Source organism: Echeneis naucrates, chromosome 18 (genome assembly GCF_900963305.1).
Source record: "Echeneis naucrates chromosome 18, fEcheNa1.1, whole genome shotgun sequence".
Lineage (NCBI taxonomy): Eukaryota > Metazoa > Chordata > Actinopteri > Carangiformes > Echeneidae > Echeneis > Echeneis naucrates.
The window spans coordinates 7,415,903-7,432,462 of NC_042528.1; the positions used below are offsets into that span (position 1 = coordinate 7,415,903).

The window sequence follows — 16,560 nt, forward strand, 5'->3', positions numbered from 1 at the left end:
AAGTCCTCTTACTTCCAATGAGCTCCTCCGATGTGCACCTTTTTCCTTAAAGATACCAGAGGGACCAATAACTTAGGATGCTCAGGCAAAGGTTAAGTCAATCATGTCACCAATCTAAATAGGTATCCTCGAAAATAGCTGAAGGGTAATTGGGGTAGTTGATTGTTGTCCTTTAGATTAATTGGTAAGTGGATGAAGGATTATATCTTGTAAGGGAGAAGTCGGCACAATATCCCACAGTAACTGCAGTCAATGCTTTCATATTTTAATCTTTGAAATCCAAGTGCTTGCTTGAGAAATGAGCTTTATTTCCATGATGGAAGCTGCTGGAAAGCATCTTCAATGGCATTATGTGAAATGAATGAATTAAGAAAATGCAAACACTTCTGACTCAAGTTTGATAATGGATGTGTGACTCAACAAAGCAAACAATCGAGTAAAGATGAAGCTCCATTAACACGACAACCATAAAATAAATGTGTATACTTCTGCACTTAGCAAAATGAAACAGAAGCTAAAGTATTTTACAGTGTTTCAAATCTCTAACTGGTAGCAGGCGAACTTAAAGTGGCAGAGAGATTGGCTGTGCAGGCGATGAAAGCATACAGTACACAATCAGCTTTAGACACCAACACATACCAGTAGGCCTGCTTGATGTGATTATCAATGACAGCCACGTCTGTTACATCACAACTAAATGCCACACAACAACACAGCAGAAAGGTCATTTACGATTTTGTGTCAGAAATATTCAAAAGGCTTGTATTTTTTGGTTCAAAGTCTTAGACTTAAAGATTTCCAACCAGTTTCAGACTTGACTTATTTTTATTCATGCTGCTCTTGTGTCTCTTCAAGTGCTGCATGACACTAATAACAGGGTGAAACTTGACCCAGGTCGACCTTAACCACTTAAAACTAAGTAGAGTGTGTTGGCTTTAACCTTGATTAAACTAGGCTCGCCACTCTCAGAGGCTACACGTGTGCAACAACTTTATGTAAATATCTAGAAAGTGCTAACATCAGTGTGGAATGTATTCAGTGTTTACAATTTCAGCTAAGGTAAGCATGTCAGTTTGACAACATTTGCACTGAATTGTGACACATCCACAAAATTAAGATTAAATGAAAACTCAAAGAGACACCAACATTCCTAGCTCTTTGAGGATCATCTATATGGAGACAAAATTTTCTAGCCATCCATCCAGCAGTTATTGAGAAATTTCAGTGTTGGTACAACCAACTGATGAGAAAATTTAACCAAACTGCCAATCTGTTCTCCATCTAGATCTGCTGATCACATAAGGAATGGTATGTACAAAATCCTTTGACATCATAAAATCTATATTACTGATGAATCACGACAAACATGGAAAAAAAAACAAACCAAAACACAGGAAATGAACTTGTTTCAAAATAAATGTGACCGACATGCTGATGGAAAGTTTTGATTTTCTTTCATATAACTTTTCTCTGCATCGACTAATTTCATGGTTTAATTTAGGTATTCATCCACTAACTAGTGTGACCACCTCACAGACACCACAACATTTTCCAGTAAGTGAAAACAGGCTGAGAAAAGCTGGGCAGGTTTGTGCTGACACTAAGTCTCTGTCCGTTCCAGGCCATAAATCCCCATCAAGGACACACAGAACATGAGACCATTGTTGAATAAGATGAATATCAGCTCTGAGACGCTCTCTGTCCTCCCACCCAATAATAGCAAATGGCGAGTCCAAATTGACACGGCATTCTATCCTGGTTGGCTTAATGGTGTACTTGTGAATGTATGTGTGTGTGCAAATGAGGGGGTATTGGCTTGGCAGTGTGCACAGCTGTACCAGAGAATTATTTATCATTGGGTGACAGATGATTAGTGTGTACCCTGTGAGGCTTTGCTCAGCACTTTGCACTAATGACTACGTAGTATGAGTCCAAGTCGAAATTTACATGTATCGAAAGGATCAATGTGCGCATGGCAGAAATAAAACATGAAATTAGTTAAACGTTAAATCCAAATGTAGAATGAAAGTCAAATACCTGGCCCACACTCATTCTAGACCTGCAGGAACACATGCAGACATCAGTTCAACTGCACTCTAATAGATGCATCATTGAGCGTGGCTACTCTTCCTGCCAGGCCTTTCTCATATTCACATCGCATTGCTCTCATAATTGTGCACAGTCTGATGCAATGATCTTGTTATATTTTTCCAAGTGTGCCAGCGGCAGCGACAGGGTGCTAACAATCTATTTTTCCAGGGTAGAAGTCCTTCTAATCTTTGCAGTACGACTGATCAGAGTCTACAGTTCCTCTCCCAGTGGAGCTGCTCAGGTGGCCTGCAGTAGAGGGATGAGATCGTAGTGGGCAGCTCCCAGCTGTGAACACGTCTGCCTATATGAATGTTAAGCAAAGCGTGCACGCTCAAAAGCTTTCCCTTGAGGCAAAAAAGGTTTAAAAAAAAACAAAACACATTTTTAGCTATGACAGGAAGTTACAGCTGCAAAAAAGATAATTGGGTAAAAAAAAAAAAAAAAAAAAAAAAAAAAAAAAGTTAAACGAAGTAATTCTATATGACTGTTAGGTTTATTTTATTTTTTTAAATAAAGCAATGGTTAGGCAGTTTTGACTATGACTTTAAAGGAATAACATCCTGATTATCACAGTCTTATATGCTGTTGATTCCCCTTTTCTCTGTGGAGCTGAAACCATAGGTTCAACTGTATTGTTTTCCTACTATAAAAGTTAAACGATTTATCAAAAAAAAATTAAGAGATGAACAGTTAGATGCAGCTGCAGTAAAGTTAAAGCCTAATGAAATTAATTTGATCATTTCAATAAAACATTTTTCCTTGTTTTGTTTTCTTAAATGTGAGTTTGGTGCTTTTCTTTCTCTTGTGTCAGACTAAAATAAATGTCTTTGATATATGCATATGCGCTAGCCTTGGAAAACTGAATGTTTCCACTACTTCATATAATTTCATGGAAATCACGTGAGAAGAAAATAATCAACATATTGATTAAGAATTAAAATAGGGGAGTATTTTTAGCTGCTGCCCTGTCTCGAATGTTCTACCTGCTTTTGTACTTACTTCCAGAATTCTGCTTATTTTTTATTTTCTCATAGACCTGGAGATAGAGTTTGAGATCCCAATAACAGTTCCAATAGTTGAGAATACCAATATTAACATATTTTGAGACACGTGTTTTGCAGTTATTCATTTTCAAGCCATTTTCTGGCAATGTGAAAAAGGATTTTGAGACCTATTAATAACCATTTCCAAATAACCTCGTCTTTACTGCCAGCCATGCCTATCTTCTTCTTCAGCTCAACATCACCACAAAAAACACACACTCCATCAATACAGTATTGACTGTTTCACAGGTACCACAAACTCAGACATCAGATATTCTGGGTAATTACACTCTGGATCTGTGGAATACAGATAACATGAATGAGGCAAACACACCAGATTTGACATCTGTATCATCACAAAATAATCAATATTATATCAGCTGCTTTGGACACGGTGCAGGGAGAAAGCAAGTTGAAACTCTCGGCCATCTAGCGAAGCGTGCCAACTGTTACGCTGAGCCTGAGGTTCACTGTTCCCCCAAATGAAAACACTGCTCCCACGTGCCTTTGAAATTACACAGCCAGTACACAGACGTGAACACCTCCAGGCTCAATCTAAACACTGCTCTCAGGTCAGGTCAGCTTTTTCCAGCTACTTGCTTTTACACATGATTACTTTGATTCAGTTTTCTTATTGTCCCTGTTAACATACAGCTTTAGAGACATTTGAATTATCATCCTAATTTGAAGATAAGGCGTGTTTACTAAACAGTCTGATGAATGGGATTCATTTGAGCTCACACTGCTGTTCTATGTTATTTAATGAGACAACTGCAGGACATCCAAAGCAAACTGTTTATTTAGGCCTGACACATTCTGCGCACTTACTTAGCAGAGTATTATCTGATTTCCCGTGAAATGCATACACATGAAGAAGTTTTATTGTGTTTTGTGTATCCACATCTGCTCACAAGGGAATCTCCTCCATAAACCAGTTCAGTTCCCAGCTCAACCAGGCTGTCAAGAGTTTCAATCGTTCAAACTCAGCTTGCCTCCAGCCACATGTCAAGCTTCTCTGGTGACCTTAATAAACTTGTCAAGTTTTCAAATTACTGTTTTCTAAAACTTTAAGTCTATTTCTGGTGGCCTAAGTGTAACTGAGTTGTTATAAATTGAGGGAAAATGACAGATTGACAATGAATCATCAATTTTCACAACACTTTGTAAATCTGTTTGCAAGCAGTTTTGTTTAACGATATGATTTCTTGATGTTTTCCTTTTTCTGCTCATTTCTGTCTTTCTCAGTCTTCCCATTTCTTAATTTGTGTCTTACCCTCCGAGAAGCTGATGAGCCCAAGCAAGTGCAGCAGCTTGATTGAAGCAAACACCAGCACCACGATGCCCACCGTCTGCAGCCCCTCTGTCTCCCAGATTGCATTTAGCATTGCTCCACCCTCAGCCCACTCCGTGGCACCATACCCTGACCCGAACTCGGAGCCCGAGCCGGCCTCCTCGCCTTCAAGACCGCCGCCAGGACCAGGACCAGGACCAGTGCTGCCACCCGGTCCTGCACTCCAATTCCCCTGCACCCACTCCAGTGCTACGCCGGCCCAGACACACGGGCCGGGTGCCGGGAGGCACCCGTCTACTGCCTGCTCACTCCCCAAATCCGTCAGGGTAAGAGTTAAAAATGGGGCAAGGTTAAGAATCAGAAATGTGAGAGCTGGTCTCGGGTTCGTGAGGAGCTTGATGCCATGAAGGGTCTCTCTGATCTCGAGGGGTCAACAAGAATTTAAAAAAAGCAGTCCAAGCATGATGATCTCAGTGCTTCCTTCTTTTACTTTCCTTTCTTTCCAAATGAGCAAACGTGTGACAGCAGTGGAAAAGCAGGGAGAGCAAACTCTGATCTCGTCAGATAGTTTGTAGCTCTTTCAGCCACTGTGACTGCCTCACTGCAAAGTAAAGGGAGGGAAGATGAGAGGGAGTGGATATGAGTGAGGGAGTGGGGAGGGTGAGGATGTGTGTGTGTGTGTGTGGTGGTGGTGGTGGTGGTAGGGCGCAGAGACAGAGGCAAAAGGGGAGGTGTGGTGCAAGAAAATGCAGAGCCTTTCATGAGCTCTACATGCTCAAATTAACAGCAAACATGGAAACGCACATTCTTAAATGCAAAACAGGACGGAGAGTGTCGCTGGTAAAGGATGGTAATAACATGACTGCTTTGAGTCACCGTGTGCGTTTCTGTCTAAACAATGAAAATGATGATGAAAATGTTTTCAAGCTCTGGGAAATGAAGTTGCCGAACAAGAAACAAAGAGAGAAAAAGAATCCCACACAGAATAGGAAAGCTTGCTGAGACAATTGTTTTCCTGTCGAATGGTCACTTTATTCTACCTAAACATTTGGAATTGAAAACCTTCCACATTAAACAGGTTTAAAGTTGAGAGAAAAAAAAACAACAAAATTTTTATATATGTGTGCGTGTACATACATATTAAAAAAACTAAACAAAACATGCAAATGCATCAATTTCAGAGCAGATGAAGTGAGGAGAGAAACAGGTTTGATCACACTGCTTCATTGAATGTAACCAGTTCTGCTCAAAGGGAGTGTGTTGCCTTTGAGATATGGTGGAGTGATGGTGAGAACTAAGTGCAATTGTGAGAGAGAATGTGAATTTGCTTCATGTTGTGAGTGTTTGCAACAAATGAGTGAAGACACCACCATCTGCTGGCGCTGTGCAGACTGTCATAATCTGAATTCTCCACAATGAAATTAGCTGTTTATTTAAATAATATCCATAAAGGTGGAATAAAAAAGTGAATTCCATTTTGAAAAATGACAGTCTATCCATCCACTACAGTGCTCAACATTACAAGAGAGGTGCACATATTTAATGTTTGAGCTTATAGCTCAAAAATGCAATAAGCAGCTTCCCAGAAATAAAACTGATTATTTGGAAATAAAATGTTCTCTGCAGGGTTTTTTCCTTGCCTTTCTTTTTCCAGAGTGATGCAAAAGGGGACAACCAATTTCCTATTCTCTTTAGTGTTCACTGACAAACACTCAGGAACATTCATTTACATTTTCTTGAAAAATTAAGGGGAAAAAAAAAAAAAAAAAAAAAGGTTTGTGCGCGTAATTCAACATGATGCCATTTGAAAATGAAAATAATATTCAGCAGCTCCCTCCTGCTTAATCTAACCAGCCCCCAGAAACATGAGTTTCATTCAGAGGTAGTCAGAACTATCTACTGACAATACAACTGTGTGGAACTGTGGGAAATATAATGGACTCAACTCAATTTCTTCCAAGGATCATTTTGTACGGTGTACAATAACCAAAGATATTTATATTTATAGTGTGCACGGCTCTTACAACAGCATGAAATAAAAGGCCTCATTATAAATGGTCCTCCCATTGTAATTGATGTCACTACGCTACAAATTCATTTTGTTCATCGTCTTGCAGCAAAAAAAAAGAAAGAAAAAAAAAAACTTAATTTGAAGATTTAGTATCAATTCCTAAAACTGCTGCAGGCAGGAGAAAACATCAAAGCTGCTATCATAAATTTCCACAATAACAATAGATCAAGATATTATGTATTTAAAAGATGTTGCTCGCTGACTCTCAGAGAATAATCACCTAATTTGCAGTGATCCTCAGCGCTGGACATTTTAACCGCTTTTCTTTAATGCCTGAGGGACAAACTAGAACCGGTGGACTTTAACTCATCAACTGCCTCGAAACTAAACTTAAAATGAAAGTAAATGCTCATCTGGACAAAATATTTTAACATTAATTTAAACATCTGCTGGATGTGTACATAAGCATGTGTTTGCTAGTTTCAATGAAACATTTATGGTCAGCAGTTGGTTTTCCACCTTCAAAGTGATTTAGTGATAGTCACTTTTTTTTTTTTTTTTTTTACATATGGTACATATTTTATTCTTATTTGCTTAATTTTTCAATAAAGTTTTTGATAAAGAATAACCATTTTTTCTAGTTTTATATTTAACATCCCTACACGCAACACTGTACCAGCTACCACATAAAATTTTGTTGTATTTCAATTTCATTTCAATAAAGTTTCTTCTTCTTCTGTTAAATGAAGTAAGGATCTTCAAATCTGCTCTCAGTGCAATGCCAGAATAAAGCCTGTTTCCAGTGTTATTATAGCACAAAAGAGAAGGGGGATCAGAGTCGATAACTCCCATGTGGGAGACTTGATGGTTGGCGTCTAAACATTACCCAGCTGTCATGTAGAGTGTAGTGTACTCTGTATCAGCTGGCCCAACTGTTGGATGCTTCACTGTGTCCTGGACTACAACATCCAGCTCACAGCAGCATTGCCAGCATGTGTACACTGGCACTACATGAGTGAAGCTGCAGCCACATCATACAGCCGTTAAAGTCACATGTGCAGCAGCTTCACTTTCCTGAACGCAGCCCGGTTTCCCAAAGCCACAGGCCCTACTGTGCCACAGCTCCAAACGGTCCCTGTTAGACGGATGGTTAATAAAACACAAAGGAATTATTGACATATCATACCTTTCTCTGGCCATGTGATACTATATCCAATTAATAAATTATTGAAGAATTGAGAGTGGGTGAGGGTGTGACATGCAAAGAAAAAAGACTGGGGGATGGGGTTTTGTGCCACAAAGCATCTATCCAACTGTGAGAGAAGCCTGATTCTGTCAATGCTGCTGACAGGTGTATATTACCCCAGACATCTGGCTCCATTAAAGTTGCACAGATTCTGGACAATCACTGCTAACATTGTTACAGCATGGCAGGTCTGACAAATGGGAAACCTTAAAATTCAGAATTGGATGGATCAAATGAATCAAATTGAGCCATTTTGAATAGGAGGGTTGAAATTACAAAATGACTGTGTATCCAAATCCAAAATATAAAACAGATGCAGTGGTGTTGACATTTCTGTGATGGGGCACAAAGACTTGAGGGAAATGGGCCCTCTACATGATCCTGTGGGAAGGGCTATTTACAACATTGATGACTCAGTGATGCCTGCCGCTGGGAGGACTATACTATTATTTCTTGCCCAACATTTGATTAAATGTGCTATAAAATCGTCTTCAGACTCACCTAAATCAAATTAAGGACATTTCTCTTCAGGAAACTATACAAGATGTCAGCCACGAGTACAAACTCTAACCTGATGTGGCATGATATATTTAATCTACTTCACATAAGACTCTAGACCATAGCTGCTTTTGATGGAACAGGTTAGGGTTAGAGGACTCATGTGAGCGTTCATCTTCAAGATGACCCAAGTAATCTTTAATATGACAATGGACTTGTCTTTTCTTTCACTGAAGCATGAAACCTTTACTATTTATAATCCAAATAATGACCACTTCAAAATCATATTTATATTATTCAGTCCTATTGCAAAGACAAAACCCAGGATGTATTCAGACCAGATCCAAACACACATTTTTGGATATGATTCAGCTTCTGAGTTGAAGGAAACGTATGTGTCCACTGAGATCTTCTGGAATATTGTGTCTAAATCTAGATAGAGTAGATAAATATCTTTAATAACACTGGAGTTAAAACTGAAATCTGAAAAGTGACAGCATGGACAAAATAACGTCTCTGAGCTCTCAGTCGGTGATATCGCTCTAAATTTGTTATTTTGAACAAACATTCTTGCATTCCAACAGTTCCTGTATCTGTATTTCTGACACGGCTCCATATTCATAGATGTTAATACGAGATGAGCTGTTTAAAGAGTAAGACTCAGAAATCTGAGAGTTACACAAGAAACATCCAACTTGCTGACAGCTCGCACTACTCCAATCACCAGATGCCGTTATGTCTTCTGAAGGGTTTCACAAAAGCCTTGTCCATAATCTCTGATGGACGGCGTCTCCAACTGATACAAGTCAGAAATGTCAGACTGCATTGAGGTACGGCCGTCACCGTCACTGTAGTCCAAATTCCTTATCTGTGTAACGAACAGGATAAGTCTGAGTTATTCGTCTCTGCAGACGAATAGACACTGATCTCCAGACAGATTACGTATTTTTCTCACTCATCCCTGCTACCCGTCTCGCCACTTTCCATCATCTATATTCGCAAGGGGAGGATCTTATCTCTTCTTGTCTGAGGAGACTGAGCACAAAGGACATGATCAACAGTAGAGGTCGATGAGTCAGTCTTATCATGAAAACTATAATGTCCGTAGATCAGGAAAAACAAACTGAAAATCCATCCAAGCCTAAAAGTTGGCTCTCTACACTGGAGGTAATGATCAGAATACTTTAATTTCTCCGCATCCTTTGGGCCAGAAAGTACGCAGTACAGAACACTCATTGTGATAAAATGAAATTGAAGACTATGGGTGCAAAGGTAATTTACATCTTTTCCTGTAAACGTAGCACAGCAACAACGTGTTCTTCCCAAACAACCCGCGAGAACAGAATTTTCATTAACTATTGGACAAGTGTTATCTTTCACGCGTCTCTGTGAAAGTACGGGACCAGGAGAAGGAAACCTGGCGCTGATGTAACCGTCATCAATCAAAGCCTGGGTGTAGATGAGATCGCCGCGCTGTTTACAGATCATCTTAGGGTACAAGTGGGTGATATAATTAGGCGACACCTGCAGCGATTTGCTCAGACGTGCAAAGCAGCGTTAGTGTTTGGGTAGTGTTTTTCCAAAGCACATTAAAATGAGGCTGTCATATTTACTGAAGCGGTGCCTGTGAAGGGGAAGGCAATTATGAGCTGTGAACCGGGGCAACCCTCACTGATGCGGCATGTGCAATCAGCCGTGTGGTGCCATGGGGTGATTTTGATACTGAAGACTTAGTTCGTGTATTCTGCATAATGTGGGCTCACTCTGCCAGGTGTGTGCGTCTGCAAGCATTTGCAATGTTCAGCCCTTTAGTCTCTTCATACACAAACACACAACACAAATGATCAAATGAAAGACAGTTTTGGTGACCAAACTCTGAACTTTGCGGGGGAATCGCTGATTCCCTGTCATTCAGTCACATCTTTGAAAGAAATGTGCTTGCAGATCTTGTGTTGCCTTTTATTTGTTCAGGGCTGCATAGATGGTAAACACGTGAATGCGGCCGCTCTGTGCTGTTCACTCATTTGTGAAGTTAAATGTGTGGCCTGTCGAAGACTCAATTTTTAAGCGCACTGGTCCCATTCAGGATGTATACTTCAAATTCACTCACTCACACCAAATCCACACACAGAGCTTTATATATAAAGCTATTTCAATCATTGTTCCACGGAAAACGCAAAGATTCAGATGTTTTGTTTTGTTTCGTTTTTTCCAGTAAATGGCTCTGGCTTGAAAAGATGTTTTTTGTTTTGTTTTTTTGCTTTTTTGTTATTGCTCTTTGCTTTACAGAATACAATAACTTTTAGTAAAAAGTATTTTACTAAAGTTAAAAAGCAATAAAGCAATAAAAAGATGCTAAAGATTAGTGCAGTAATCTATTGTACTGTACTGTATCTGTGCCAAAGTTACTGAAAATGTGTATATATATATATATATATATATATATATATATATATATTCAGAAAGCATTTAATCTGAATAATCTGAATTTAATGAGCAGTCTGAAGGTTATTGATTACTTCACTGGAAATTACAATGCTTTGTCTTGCATTGCATCTTGTAAATTATATAAAAAGTCCAATATGGACTTAAAAAATGACCTTACCTTCATAAAAGTCAGTAATTTTCAGTCTCCTCTCTACAACAGGACCACAAGATTTTTATCAGCATCCAGACGATTAGTTGTAATGTTAAAGGGAAAAGTCAGTGGCAATGTCTGAAAACGGACAGTATAAAGGTCAGGACAGTGTGATGAAGATGATAACATTGACCTGCTTTTCATGTTTTCGTTTTAGCTCTGATGTGGCAACGTGACAACTCATTGTCAAAGTGGCAGACAAAGAACACCAGACGACTGGAGCCGCTGTCGACGCATTTTTCAATTCATAAAATAAGAGGGGGGCCGTTGGGTTTAAAATCAATACAGGATTATTTCTTAAAGGAATCATGAATCTGGGTAAGAAATATGTGAACATGAAAGGGCTTCTGCTTTCATACCATGAGAATAATGAAAATGTTGTGCGATGAGGATTTATTTATCAGAAGAAGTATTTGAATACTACTGTTAACGATTGAATCAAGACACCGGCAGCACATCAATGTGAATACCACCTTATTGAAAACACACATCATGTTAGAACTCCAGTGACTCCCCATAATATCCAGACTTGATTTGACAGATCAAACATTTCATTTAGATGCTGCTCTATTTCAACTTGATATTTAAGACACACCTTGCTTAATTTTGGCTCCAACAACTTGCCTAGCTGCTGCAGTGAAAGCGTGCCTTGATGTAAATCTGTTGTGATTTGGCACTATATAAATAAATTTGATTTCAAAGGTTTTCACAATGTGTTTGTTTCAGAATCCTCATCATGCCTTATCGACATTAAAATTTATCTTTAAATTAGCTTCATGCTCCTGAGTGGAAGTTTCTGTTTGCAATCATTGTTTGTCACATACATACAGAAAACACTGCGTGAATTGTGAATCCTAACAAACAAATGTTGAATGCACTTTTTAATAATTTTTACAATCTGCATTGTTTCCTAGTTAGTGATTCTCCACTTCAGTGATTCTCCAGGGACACTGTTGTCCAGACTGGCGCCTCAATAAAATATGTTAAACCACCAGCTAGAATGTGTAATTTGCCATTTGCACACTAATACGAAGGCATGTACACCCTTATGTTGGGGTCATGGCAATAGAAAAATGCATTAACAACTGGCAGTCTGGCAGTCGACAGCTAAAAGGCATCATGGCCAGGGCTAGTGGCAGCAATCTTACTCAATCATTGTGGAGATGGGAGTGGTTGGTGTGCAGCTGCAGGAGAGAGGGATCTGTTCATCGCAGCAATTGACCAATTAACTTGCTCCATTTAGGGGCATTATCCGGCCGGACCTGGCGATAGACGGAGAGCAACAGAAGAATTTCTGGCTGCAGATGAACTGCTTGTGGGACAGAAGATCCCAGATCCCAGTGCCAGAGCTGTGTGTGCCACAGGACACTTAGCACCCAGAGGTGCACAGGATGACTAAGTGTGACGGTGTGTTGTGCATGTATGCATACAGTAAATAAAGAGCCGGCTAACAAATCAGCTGTGTGGTGTGTTGTTCTGTGCTGTGGAACCCATGGTTGTGACAAGGGTTGCCACACAACACTGCATCTTTCCCCCCACCTTTTGGTAGAGGGATGCAGCAAAACCGCAAACATGACACAATGTGAACATAAAAACAACGAGACTTTCAGCTTGCAATGATGAGTGTCAATGATCAAAATTGAAACTCAAATTTAAAATTGATACTACAGCGTAAATCTTCTGCTTAGTTTTTATTCTAAGTTGCAATTTGGAAAGAATCAAAACAATTAACTTATACCCTTCAAGCCAGGATAAACAGAAAACTCATAAAGTTCATAATGAAAGAAAAAATTTGCATTAAGTGGACTCATCCGGTTCATATTCCAAGCAAGAGGCATTCCTGAGGCAGCCTACAATACATTCTGTTATTAAGCACTGCCTCACTCCCAGTTAATTGTGTGGAGACATCCCTAACCATCATGGTATAAATCAGAGAAAATCACTTCTTAGAGTTCTATGGTTCACAGATCAATGAAATTGATGCCGTATCAGCAGAGCAGGGACTAGAATAAAGTTTTAATAACCCTAAAGAGAAACAGAAAATTAAAAGGTAAATCACGCACCATGACTTAATATCCGTCAAGCAAGTTAACAAAATGTATTAAGCCCCACGGCAGAGACATCTGAAGTTATACACTTGATATGAAAACTCTTAAGTGAACAGCGTCTACGTACATCAGTGTAATTTCATATGCAGTCACAGCCTCTTTGAGATATGACGGCTCATAAACACACAGATCTACAGTCTGATCACAGCAGTCATTGGTTCAGTAACAGAGGGAACAGTTATGCCAGAACTTGCGACAATAAATAGCAGCACATTTTTTGGGTAACACAAAATCAGGCGTGTTATTTTGGAAGGTGGCAAAAGTATGTGTGATAATTTACACTACAAACAACAAGAACAGTTGTCAGTTGATCTAAAGTTTTATATGAACCAATTTTTAACCTCCTGAGAGCTGAGTTTTTACTTGGTATGCAGGTTAGTGGGAAATGTTGGCCATTTTCATTGTACATTGATCACTGTCCTGTAGTGGGCTTTGGAGACCACAAGATGACAGACAGGAGTGTTCCTGAATGAGGCTCATAGGTTTGGGTTAAGCAGAATTAAGTTGCCATGGCAAAGAGAACCCAAAATGTAATGTCCTCGCATGAGGATGCATGGTCTCAGGTGAAATTATACACATTTGTCGACAAGAACACAAAACAAACGTCAAAGTCTAAATTAAAAGTACTCATAACACAAATAAATGTAACCTGAGTGTTCATCGAAGAGGAAAAGCTGAGGGTAAATACTGGCTGCTAATCTTCAGTCAAGGTTGGAAAAATACTGAAGTAATTTAAAACCTCCTACTTATTGTTAAAAGATGCACAACATTGTTTTGATCTTCATGGTTTATATGAAGGCTGATGACTTATTCATTTGCTAATGTATTCAGTGGCCTTCAAATTACCTTCACTAGATGCAAAGCGAGGTAGTTGAAACAGCACTGATTGGACAGAGTCCCTAATCAACAACTTGGTTTAACTTTGAGAAGCTCAATACTTCCAATTCAAGCAATTCTCAATCAAGCTAGAAAGCAATCTGCGCTTGTGCAAGTGTGTCTGCAAAGAGAAGCTGAACAAATTACAGCTCTGCAGACGGGAAAACTGAAAATCACTCACTAGTTGCTCCTTTATAATTGTTCTGATTGATGGGAGAGTAAGGCTAATGCCTTTGGAAACACCACTTAATGTTTAAATCAGGGAAAGCTTCAATATGTCTACAATACCAGTGTAAGGCCCGACAGGCTATCATCAAATATAATCAATTCTACTCCTTCACTGAATTACATCCAACTAATTTCTGGAAATAAATGAATTGAAATAAAAGGCAATAAGGAGCACATTAGCAATGCTACCATGAATGGGAATTACAATGCAAATATAAAAAAAAAAAACAAAAAAACAAAAACAAGTGGGCTTCATTTCAGTGAACAGTGCCAAGAATAACATCTGTTGAGTGACTACCCCAGGGAGAAAAGGATGGACAAAGGCCAAAACACATTTTTCATGTTTGGGTCCTTGACATTCATTGAAATGTTGTCTGATCTTTGGTGGAGCTGTTCAGTGATTTTACCTGGTAGGAAACATAAATTGTTATGCCAGAAAAAGTAGCACTTTCCTCAACAAGCACTGCCCGATATATATGACTAATCTGTACTCATCATTTGATAGATTTCTTGGTTGGTTGAAAGTCTCCTGAATGATCTAGTATTTGTGAAACTGGTCAAAGGTCTTTGAAGCAATTTAACACAGAAAAACTGATTCATTTGCTCAGGACTGAGTCATCGCAAAGCTCAGAACATGATTAAAAAACAAAAACAATACATATCATAGATCACCTCTCTACAACCATACTGCACAGACAGCTGGCAGTGCTGGTTCAGTCTGAGTTTTAGGGCCCTCTGCTGGTGTCTGCCAACTTTCACAAGCACTTCAGTGAAACTGAATATTCAGGCTAAACCTTAGAGATAATATTCCTTGAATCCATGGAGGTTCAATTTCAGAATCATGCTGGTGTTGTTTGTACTAATAATGAAATATATGATGTTAATACCTACATACATATGCATATAATCCCTGAACAGACTCCAGTTATTGTATATGTTTTATTGGCTGTCAGTTCGCTGTGCAGCACTTTGCAACAGTTGTATTGAAAGGTGCTATATAAATAAAGCTTATTATTATTATTATTATTATTATTATAAAGGTTTTTATTCAGACAATGGCATTAAGTTCTTTTGCTATCCATAAAAGCAACAGAACTTAAAAATATAAATACAAGTCCAAGGACAACATTGAGAAATTGAGATGAAACATTTTCACTTGAGCTCTTTCAACTACTTCTACAACCACAGCATGAGCGCCAAGAAGCCATGATACATTCACTTTGGAAATAATGAGTTTCCTTAATGTGTGTGCATGTTTGAGAAATGACAATGTGGAAACTGAGGCTGCTGTTGAAGCCATGAACAGCTCGGGCCTTTCTTTAGAGCGTCTCATATATTTGAATTCCCTGCTTAGTAACAAAAATATTTACCATGCTGATTCTCAGCTTCATATCAGACCAACGTACTGCACACAGCTTGAGAAATGAACATGTGCTCAGTGAGGCAAGGCAGTGTAGCCCATTCTGATCCCTAAACCCAGAGCAGTTGGCTGTCATGGGATTTATACTATATGGAAGCTGCAACAATTGGAGGATAATGTGCTCCAGGAGTAGTTTAGGATTCAAGGTAGTTCTATAAGCACAATAACATACAGTATAAGCAGCCCATGTGACTCAACTCAGTGGAATGGCTGCAAACGTCAAGCAAAGTTGCATGAAAAAATACTTAGCCCAACAAAGTTTATTCAGATACTGGAGCACAGGATAATTTTATTTAAGAAGAGACAACACACTCTAAAAAATAAAAAAATAAAAAAGAAAGAAAAAGAAAAAAGCTGCATAATTGTCATCAAATGTGGAACAATGTCCCAAAGAGCTTTATATCATGTTTGGTGTACCATCTTTTTATGTGCTCCAAGCACTTACTCGTTTTAAATGAGTTGACAATGTGCACGGTGCTTCGGTTTTGACCATTTGTATTTGGAATCATTTGTGAAGAAGCCCTGGTACATGAACACTGCACCTTCTGGAGGGAGTGATTTGCAAAAAACTGCCAGATCAAAAGCTGCTCTCTTCAGCTGTCACGTCCCAGTGTGCTGGTGGCACGCCATTGTGACACACTGTCACGCCACTACAGAGAGGAACAGAGACTGAAAAGAGCCATTTTTGTCCGGCTGTGTTTCAAGCTTATTTTTAACCAAAAGCCATCAAGTGGGAGAGAACCACAGAGTAATGAATAGCTCTACACATTTCTGTTTGGTTTTTTGGAAAGAGCTATTTTTACTAACTTCAATTAATTTAATTTGAATGTTATTGATACAAAAAAACAAAACAAAACAAAAAACACTTCACTTTCCACATTCTTACACAATGCTCACAATGAATACCGGGCACCAACAGAGCAGCAGCACAAATACCGATGTCTATGAATACAGAACAGTAGGTTTTGTAATCGTGATGGTTAAAATAAATTCAAATATCAAAAATGATGACTATAATATACTTGCATTGAGCGGATTTAAAAATTACAAGGCAAACCTAAATAAATGCCTTTCATCACTCACTAGTCAATTTTTTTCCCCCTTGAGCCA

The 16,560-nt window shown here is 38.9% G+C and overlaps 1 protein-coding gene across 4 annotated transcripts in view; it reads right to left on the reverse strand.

Moving 5' to 3' along the window:
* kcnip4a (potassium voltage-gated channel interacting protein 4a) overlaps positions 1 to 16,560 on the reverse strand; it is a 98,028-nt gene that overhangs the window by 20,564 nt on the left and 60,904 nt on the right. The window contains exon 1 of one of the 4 annotated variants that reach the window (XM_029526117.1): positions 4,408 to 4,606. The exons of the other annotated variants lie outside the window; for them this stretch is intronic. Coding sequence (XP_029381977.1) covers positions 4,408 to 4,519 — 112 coding nt within the window. The 5' untranslated portion in view covers positions 4,520 to 4,606. Of the gene's footprint in view, positions 1 to 4,407; positions 4,607 to 16,560 lie in introns of those variants that run through there. 4 annotated transcript variants of the gene reach the window in all.